Source organism: Trematomus bernacchii, unplaced genomic scaffold (assembly GCF_902827165.1).
Source record: "Trematomus bernacchii unplaced genomic scaffold, fTreBer1.1, whole genome shotgun sequence".
NCBI lineage: Eukaryota > Metazoa > Chordata > Actinopteri > Perciformes > Nototheniidae > Trematomus > Trematomus bernacchii.
The window spans coordinates 1,954,194-1,964,411 of record NW_022987778.1 but is presented as its reverse complement, the minus strand read 5'-3'; the positions used below and the strand labels follow the sequence as shown (position 1 = coordinate 1,964,411).

The following is a 10,218-nucleotide window of genomic DNA, read 5'->3' as shown; positions in this document are numbered from 1 at the left end:
TAAAACATCAGAGTACCCAATTTCTATTTGGACAACAACAACAACAACAATTAGTCTGCAAAAAAATAACTGTAATATTATACAATGTATTTCCCAACCAAAGACTCTAAGCTATTTACAGGAGAATAATACATGTTGTACTTATTGATTATGATCATGACAGTAAGTAATATCATTTTAAATAAACATGTTATGATGAAATAAGTGTTATAACCATCTGGGAACTCATTTGTTAGTTAATTTGGGCAACAATAACATTTAATCTGTCAGAATAATACATGTGATTATAAATGTCTCTATTGTTTTAGAAAGTGGCCAGAATAAAATGTGTACAATAAAAGAAGCTCTGCTGCTTTCTCTCTGAAGACTCGTGCATTACAAGAGAAACAACAACATGAATCAAAAGAAATATCCAACACATATTTAGAGCAAAGTTTACATATCAGTTCAGGTGAACAAGGAGCCTCCTGAGCAGTGACAGCCTCCATGGCTAAACAGACACAGGAAGGAGCCGGAAGAAAGTCCAACATTTACAGAACAACTCATGAGAAGATGTTGAAGCACATCCCATCATGTTTGATTGACAGCTGATCTCTGCACAGTGAAGACATGAACAATCAGCTCTGATGGACACGGTGAGTTTAAGAAGTAGAAGAGTTCCTCCAATGACTTCAGGCTATTTGAGTTTACAAAACTCAGCAGTGCCTCCATAATTATAATGAAGCCAAACTCCAGCATGTAGCGGCTGAGTGAATGTGGTCTGGACTCTGTGGAGGAGAGTCATGGTTTCAGAGACGCTGTAGAAGGACAGAATACCTGCTCTGTGATCCAGGTACACTCCTACTCTGGAGGACAGAGGACCTGAGACGGGAGTGAGGATACTGTTGTAACGAAATGAATAACTGTTTTTGTTACAAACTAAGGACCAAGATTTGTCATTGTTTCCAAATACACTTTCAAACCCTGCTCCTCTGCTGATATTCTTGTATGCGACTGCTAAGAAAACTTCTCTCCCTCTCCGCTCCACCTCCCAGTAACAACGTCCAGTCAGACTCTCTCTACTCAGGACCTGAGACCATACAGTGAATCTGTCTGGGTGACTGGAATAAGACTGATGTTGTTCCGTGAATGTTGCTTTTCTGCTCCCCTCAGATAATACCAGCTGTGTGTGTGCTGTGTTTGGATCCAGTGTGATCTCCTGTGAATATTGTAAGAACCCAGCTCTGGTGGTGGGCTCTGCTGCTGACAGTAAAACCTCCACCTCAGTCGGTGAGACGTTTGTCCATTCCTCTCTCAGGACGTCCTGTAGTTTGTCTCTGACTGCTGACAGGGCCGCCGTCACGTCCTCAAAGTAGCTCAGAGGACGGATGTTGATGCTGGATGAGTGTGTAGGTTCACTGAGGGCTGGCAGTGAGGGGTAGCTGTGCAGAAACTGGTTGTGATCCTCTGTGTGAGACAGCAGCTTCAGCTCAGCGTCTCTCCTCTTCAGCTCAGCCATCTCCTGCTCCAGCTTCTCCTGAAGCTCTCTGACTCGACTCACTTCACTCTTCTGCTGGGATCTGACCTGCTGCTTCACATCAGAGCTTCTTTTCTCCATGAGACGGATCAGCTCAGTGAACATCTTCTCACTGTCCTCCACTGCTTTATCAGCAGAGCCATTGACGGCCTCCACCTCCTGCTGAAGCAGCTTCACCTCCTTCTCTCCGTCCTGGATTCTCTGCTGGATGTTTAGTCGACTCCCCTCCAGCTCTCTCTGCCTCTCAGTCCTCTCTGCCGCAGCTGACACTGTGTCGTGGCCTTTGTGTTCGTCCACAGAGCAGAGAGAACAGATACACTGCTGATCGGTGCGGCAGAACAGCTTCATCACCTCGTCGTGACGAGAGCAGATGTTCTCCTGGAGCTTCTTGGAGGGCCCCACCAGCTTGTGTTTTTTAAAGACAGGCGATTCATAATGAGGCTGGAGGTGTTTGTCACAGTAAGAGGCCACACACTGCAGACAGGACTTACAGGCTCTCAGTTTCCTCCCAGTGCAGACATCACAGGCCACATCTTCAGCTCCAGCATAGCAGAGATCAGCAGGAGCAGGTGGGGGTCCAGTCTTCTTCAGCTCCTCCACTAAAGCTGCTAACATGGTGTTTTTCAGCATGACAGGCCTCGGTGTGAAGCTCTGCCTACACTGAGGGCAGCTGTGGATCTCCTTCTCATCCTCTCCGTCCCAGAAGCCTGTAATACACTTCATGCAGTAGCTGTGTCCACAGGGAGTCGTCACCGGATCCTTCAGTAGATCCAGACAGATGGGACAAGATATTAAGGTTTCCCGGTCCAGCTGAACTCCTTTCTGCGCCATTTCACCTCTCAGTGGCAGCGAGTGTGTGAGTTTCACTTCCTGAGAGCTGAAACTAGTGTGACAGGTTATCTGAACAACAGGTGTGTGGGCGGTGAATGTGGCCTATCAGCTCTTGTACTTTACCCACATGTTGGTTACACCCTTCCTCCTCAGTGTGGATCTGAAGGGGAGGAACCAGGAAACACAGAGTGGAGCTGGCTGTGTCTGAGAGCAGGAAGAAGAGGGAGGGCTTATCAAACTCTGACTCATTCCAGGAGGAGGAACAGAGAGGAATCAATAAAACACAAACACAGATATAGCTGAATGTCTTGTGACCATTTTAAAGTTGGAATAAAGTCTCTAGTTGAAAGTATGTGGAAGGAGAAGCATTTTGCACACGGCGTAGGTTAACCCTTATGTTGTGTTCGGGTCTCCCGTGACCCGTTTCAAGTTTAAATTATATAATAACTACGCTCTAGTTTTTTGTATCGGAACAAGGCTTCATGATATCCTCCACAACAGATATATAAACTCTACAAAACTGATTTTGACTATTTTTGCCCAGTCTGAAGGTCTCTAAAAAAAAAGTGTATCATTTGGTGTTCGGGTCTGGGGAGACCCAGCAGAATTGTTTTGGGTCACTCTGGGTCAAATTTGGCCCAATCAAGATTCATCTCTGACTTTAGACACGCCTCCCCCGCCCCTTCATCCACTGTAACCATAATTTAATCTGGGGAGATTGTATTCTAATATTAGTCTATTATAGTCAGATAACGTAATGATCCACTGTCTTCACTAGTGAATATAATGAGTGAATTGAATCACATATAAATATGTGGTGTAATGTGTTTTGAGGCCATAATATTAAATTACAACAGGATTGTACGGTTATGAATGCATTATAAATTAGTTATGATGTAGTTAAAACAATATTGGATGATAGTCATTATTTGTGTGTGTTTTGGACTGAGATAAATCATTGGTCAAAATTGACCCGCGAACACCATGATGATGATTTGTGGTTGAAACCTTCTTTTAAATCTTTTCTTTTTACCCTCCAACAGATGTGTCTCAATGGAGAAGAAGAAACCTCAGATTCCTTAGAGTCCATCGAGGTGAGTTCCTCCGAGGAGACGTCCCCCGCTGTGTCCCCTTCCCAGGATCCCCCCCCACAGGACGCCATCACAGAGACACCCCTACATGATCCAGGAGACTGAACCTCCTTCCTCACTCCTTTCCTCACCTCCTCCCCTCCTCATCTCCTTCCCTCCTCTCCTCTCAGAGGACCCTCAGACCTCCACAGACCCCCTCCCTCTCCCCCCTGAAGACCCAGCAAACATAGCTCTGTTTGTGGACGTTTCTCCGAGCGCTGACCTCCTGAACGTCCTCTGCCTCCCCCTCCCAAATTCCAGAGTTTCCTCACCCTTTCTCCACAGCAGCCCCCACCCTAAAGGTGCCTCTAAGCACCGCCCTCACCGGGGTCCCTGTTTGCGTCACCTTCCAGTTCTACACCCCAGAACCAGAACCCAGAGGAGACAGCAAGTGATCCAAAGAGACTAAGTGAAGTGTTTTGGCCGTGCTGCTCTCTGACAGAGGGTCTGTGAGGGTCTGAACGTAATCTGATTTTAAATAAAATACATCATTGCGGTCTGGTTATTATGTACTTTATAACTCTATCATCTTTATTTTCCATTTCATTGTATTTTTGAATGACTTTTTTTATTGTTTTAATCTATTTTATTTCCACATTTTTATCAATTGCTTGTCAAACCCTTTGAAGTGTATCAGAGGAGCTCTAAAAGGTGCTATATCATTGTTTTAAATGTGATAATTGGTCATCATTTTATCGTTATTTTTACTTTACTTATTTTATTCTACCTATTTCTATTATTAAGATTTAATCATTTTAATAATCATAATTTGTATTCACTGTATTTTCACTTAAATGTTGTTTATTATGACTTTTATTAGTTTTATTTTCAACATTTACCACTTTTTTAAATCCTCATGTTTGCCAATTGGTCGTCAAACACAGATTAATAAAGTATTTTTGTTATATCATCAGTTTTATTTTCTATTTCCCAATAATTGTTGTTGATCATTATCCAATCCAATCCACTTTATTTCTATAGCACATTTAAAAACAACAGAGTTGAACAAAGTGCTGTACATCATCAACTGTATAAAAACATAGCATAAATACATGAAAAACAGACAGGACATGAAACAAATGTAAAACACGAGACAATGAAACCAGATCAGAAGCCACAGACTGAGAAACTCTCCTACATGACGTAAAAACAATACAAAACAGAAGTAAGATAAAAACCCAAATTTAAAAGCACAAGTGTCACCTGGTCTGTAAATGCAAGGGAAAAGAAGTGGGTTTTTAAACGAGATTTACAAACAGGCAGAGTTGGAGCAAGTCTAACCTGGAGGGGCAATTCGTTCCATACTTTTGGAGCTGCAACAGCAAAGGCTCTGTCTCCTGTTGTAGCAAACACTGTGGATGGTGGCTGAAAGCCCCCCCCCCCCCCCCCCCCCCTCAGCTACGCGCCGTTCGTTAGATGAGGCTGATTCTATTTAATAAAGAAAGGAATTGAAAACACCGGAATTAAAGGTTATAACAATAATCTGATTTCACTGGTAAGAAACAAAACACGTATACAAGTTTTACAGAGTACTCCGGACTTCAGGTTCTACTGCTGTGCGATACAGGTATCGGGACCAGCCAGTCAGCAACAGGAAGCATTTTACATGCAAAAACAACAGTATTCATATTCATATTTTGGGGCGGAGATGTGTTGACTTCTTCCTTCCCATTTTACTCAAGGTGTATGTGTGTGTAACAGGATCTCTGGGTCAGTGAGTTGTAAGTGAGAATACAATATCTATATATGTGATTACTTAAAACAGTTCAAACAATACATGTTCACTAAAATACAATTCAAAATAATACATGTTTACTTCAATACAGTTTAGAACCATATCTGTTTACTTCAATCCCTCTTTTGATCTCACCTCACGAGATCAACATATAGCATTTGAAACATAACCACTGTCATTCTTTTCTACTGTGTCTGTCCCAACATTTATATAAATCCATCAGAAGCTGGGATTTAGAGCACCTTAAACCTTTAGGAACAGTCCACTACAACAACTTCTTATGACAGTGGAGGGAGACTAAAATATGTTTAAAAAAGTTCGTCCTTGTCGGCTGAGTCATCGTACTCTTCCCCCTCCGACGCATAAGCCAACAAGGGCATTTGGTACGAAGGGGAAGGTGCAGCTTTTCCCTCAATGGTGGAACTGATGAGTCTAACACACAATGAGCGGATACAAGGCACACAACAACAACCACATGTCACTAAAATGGCAATAAAAGTAGCCACAGAAATTAGAAGAGACATTATTAAACTTTTCCATTTACCAAACATGTTTGTCATCCATTCCTCCATAGGATTGTTGATCCCTGATTGTTCATGCATGGTTTTGGATAGGGTACGTAGACCCTCTAAGGCTTTAGTCACGGAACCGTCAGGCGCCGTGTTGTTGGGAATAAATGTGCAGCACATATCACCGAACATTGCGCAAACACCCCCTTTCTCCGCCAGAAGCATATCCAACGCCATTCTATTTTGTACAGCCATAAGGGAGGTAGGCTCTAACTGTTCAGCTAGGCCTTCTACTGCGTCCCTAGTGAGGTTCGCCAAACGTAGGACATTGTAATGTACAAAATTAATCCTGTCTACATTTTTGTTAGGGGTAATGGGAAGAAAAGCTGAAATGATAGGAATATTTTCGAACCCTGCCGCGATCTGGTCAGCTAATTTGTACTCATTAGGGACCCCCCGAGGGATTCCTATGGAGTCAATGTAAGTAGGGGAGTTACTGGAAAGGTCAAAGTTGACCTCTGCGTCCCTTTTGTTTAAAACGTGTCTTCGCCGTCGGTTAGCTAACTGACCGTTCGAGACGTGTTTCGCATCGAGGGGAATTAACCTGTCACCGAGTAATGTCAAAGGGGCATGGAGGCGGGTCATTGCACAAAGTCCTATTGATGCTTCCGGAATTCTGGTATACAACCGTCGGCCGCCACAATAATAGTAAAGCCCACCCCTGGCCCACTGACCTACCATATTACCTGCTAGAGTGCTGTTGCACCAGTCAGAGGAAACATTACCCAGATTAAATTTAGGGGAGGCACTGGTTAATTTGAAACAAGTGTATCCCCCTCTGCCTTTTCTTGGTGAAAAGGGTCCTGTTTTTGTGCCATTATCAATCGGTGGGAAAAGGCTGGCTAAGGTTGTACAGTTTGATGGGCTAGCCATTTGGGTAAGTTTTAACATGCAGTTGTAACCCCAGATATCTGAAGGGAAAAGAGGAGCTGGATCAGTTATCAAGTGGGGACGAGCGGTCGCACAAGCTAAACAATCACCTACCATTTGTTCGTGAGCAGTCCCAGCAACCCATTTTAACCATAGATTATCATCAGTAAAACCTGTGGCCATTTGAATTATGTCTAGTGGTTCAATTTCACCAACTTCGCTACTACATTTATCTCCGCAGATGATTTTGGACATATATTGTATCACGGCGTTAGTTGGGCGAGTTACTGCTGGTTTCGGAGTGACAACTATTTTAAACAGACCTTGGGGTGACTTTCTTCCTGCGTGTGCTGCCAAAATATATAGACCTGCATCGCCGATCTCAACCTCTCTTAGGATAATTAAGACAGGGTTGCATCTTCCTATAGCACAGGGAGAGATAGGGTTCTTTCTAATGACTTTCATTCTACGTTTTAGTGACGCAACAATCCTTGCTGATTTGAATTTAGGCGTATATCCCCAGTCTTTCGGACCAGAGTTAACTAGTACATAAGACCAGGATTCGCATTTACATCCTCGGGTGTGAGTATTGCATACTGTTGGGGTGAGGCAGACATATTTAGCGAAACCTGAGTATGATATGTCATAGTTGGAACATGGGGCGATTGCGCACAAATCTATGTCCACTATTCCGTCGCTACCTTCTTGGAGAGTGAAGGTTCTTTTAGGGGACATAAGGCTCGCTACTCTAGTCCCTCTTTTGGTCCTTACTATCTCTTCCTCTGGGGCGAGAGTTGGAGAAAGAACATCATTCGTTTTACAGTCAATGAAAATTATCGTTACCATAATGGTAAGTAGGAGGCCCAGGCCCGCTACCATTCTCCAGTGCCCGTACATAATTATGCTGTTAGCTCCAATTCTTCTGGTATCTTTAAACCGTATTTTACCAATGGTCAATGCGATCGTACCTTGGTTCCCCAGAATACAAAACGTGCCCCCTGAGGGAGATTGAGACCCAGATATGCCAAAACCCTCTTGAGTACGAGGAGTATTTAAATAGACATCTACCCTCGTCCAGATGTTGAGTAATGATAAAAGGGCCTATTTGGAAAGTAAAACAGGAGTTACTCCCAACTTGGTTAGTGATTGATTTTAAGCGAAAGGTTTTTAATGGTAAATGTGGGTCCCCACATATGTCAGTAGTCTGCCCCAAAAGAACCCTTCAATATTTCCTGGAACCTTTAACACATAGTTCTGTAGAATAAAAATAAACAAATCCCTTAAACAAATGGGCAAAAAATACAAATCCCTTAAACAAATGGGCAAAAAATATGCAAATCCCTTAAACAAATGGGCAAAAAATACAAATCCCTTAAATTATGGGATATAAAAGTCCCCAAAACAATGGGCAAAAATATACCAATCCCTTAACCTGTTTCACGCCTTCCCCCCGGTACCGGGCGGATAAACGCGTCATTTGCAGGAAACAACGTCTAAGGAATCTTAATATTGAATAAAACTATGAATGTGTTATATCCATGTAACGGGAAGAAACTCAGCTAACTGATCTTTTTAATTTTTTTTTTCAAAAAAACCCCACAATGCTAGCACTCAGCCTCTGAATTAGCCTCGACGAAAAAACGTAACCTACAAAGGCACATAAACTCACTCAGAACTCCCTTATTACTTATCCTAGATGCACAACCAAACACTATTTTTTGGTGTCCTGGAGACACTGAATCTAACGGTGCCCACCTCAACACTCAGTGATAAACATTCGCGACGCTATCAACGAAAGCGTACATCATCACATGTGGAGCCAAGAAGCTAAACAGTAAATATGGCTTACCTTGGTCAAAAGTGGTCTTCAATGGCATTAAAACGATAAAAAAACGATGCTGCAGTTAATCCATAGGTTCATCCTATGTGTCTGTGCCTTCTTTGAAATTATTTCTGATAATCCATAAGCAATACAACTGCGTTTTAGTTTCCAAACTCCAGAAGGAGACATTCCTCCAGTTTAGTTTCGCTTTCCACACGCGAAGCGGCAACATTTTTTCTTTACAATGTGTGTCTATGTAAGTCTCCTCCTTCGATTCTATTGGCTCTAACGGTCACAAGGGTATGTCAACCAACCAGATCGAGCAAGGGGGGCCAGAGATAGGTCAAATCCACCCAAATGACCCCAGATGGCCCAGTTTTTGGCTAAATCTCTCTAAAAAGGTCAAATTTCACTTGTTTTGCATCAATCTTGATACAGGGTACTTATTATATGTTGTACTTTGGATTCCTAAAGCTTTTAGTCTACTAACCCATCATCCAAGGGTAGTTTTCACTATCTGTAAAAAATAATTTTTGGACGGACACTATAATTTACAGTTTTTTACTATGTAAAATCTGAATTTTCTTTAAAATAAAAAACATTTATATTGATTCTGACACTTCTACATCCAACTCACAGGTTTATCATTACTTTGAGAAAAGATTATTAATTTAACCCTTTTAGAAGGGAAGATATGGTCATTTGTTCTGGGAATGTCATTGTCATGCCTGAAAAACAGGCTCAGAGTGGAACAGGTTAAACAAATGGGATATAAAAGTAAAGTTGAAAGTTCCTCAAAAAATGGATTATTAAACAAAGTTCCTTAAAAAATGGATTGTTAAAACAAAGTTCCACACCGGCTATATCAACCTGTTTCAGCGGGAAGTGGAGTTCCCTGTGCCGTCTTGGTTTGCCGTGTCTTTGTCCCCACAGCCCGCTGACGGCGGCTTCTGGGCTGCCTGCTAGATAGATGTCTTCTGGATTCTCCTCCTCCGGCCCGCTGATGGTGGCTTCCGGGTCGATACTGGAGAGATGTCCCGATCCTCCTCCTCCGGCCCGCTGATGGCGGCTTCCGGGTCGATGCTGGAGAGATGTCCCGATCCTCCTCCTCCGGTCCGCTGATGGCGCCTCCTGGGTCGACTGCTGGAGAGATGTCCTCCCGATCCTCCTCCTCCGGTCCGCTGATGACGCCTTCTGGGTCGACTGCCTTGACGAGGGCCAGATCTGTCCTGATGTCGTCTAGGGTCCTTGCAGGTGTTTTTCCCGACCGCACACTGGCTCCAGTGGTACCAGTTGTCTCCCTTTCCTTCTAGGCGGACGGCATGGGAGGTCCTTTGGGTCACTCGGTAGGGGCCGGAAAACCTGGGGTTGAGTCACTTAGGCCTGATGACTTTCAGCCAGAAAAACTCTGCTGTGTTGGCCTCGTGTTTCTCGGGTCCCCCTTTGGCGTCAGCAACCTGTGTGGAGAAGTCTCATACCAAGCCCTTAAGTTGCTGGAAATATGGTTTTGAACTCATCTCTTCTACTTCTTTAGTGTTTATTGGTGGTTGGCAAACCAACTTGTAGGTGCATTACCGCCACCAACTAGACTGGAGTGTGGACAAGAGACTATGCAGAAAACAATAAACAAAAGAAATAAAACAAAACCGAACAAAAAAGAAACAAACAAACAAAACAAAACAAAACAAAAAATAACCAAAACTAGATTATTTTAAATTGATCAATTTCTCTTAAAAACGTAATAA

General features: G+C 43.0%; 1 protein-coding gene across 1 annotated transcript; it reads right to left on the bottom strand.

Moving 5' to 3' along the window:
• Positions 1-676: 676 nt before the first annotated feature.
• On the bottom strand, positions 677-2,538 carry LOC117497289 (tripartite motif-containing protein 16-like). The gene has a single exon (XM_034149235.1). It carries the CDS (start codon positions 2,345-2,347, stop codon positions 677-679), a length of 1,671 nt encoding a protein of 556 aa, XP_034005126.1. The 5' UTR covers positions 2,348-2,538.
• Between the last annotated feature and the right edge of the window lie 7,680 nt (positions 2,539-10,218).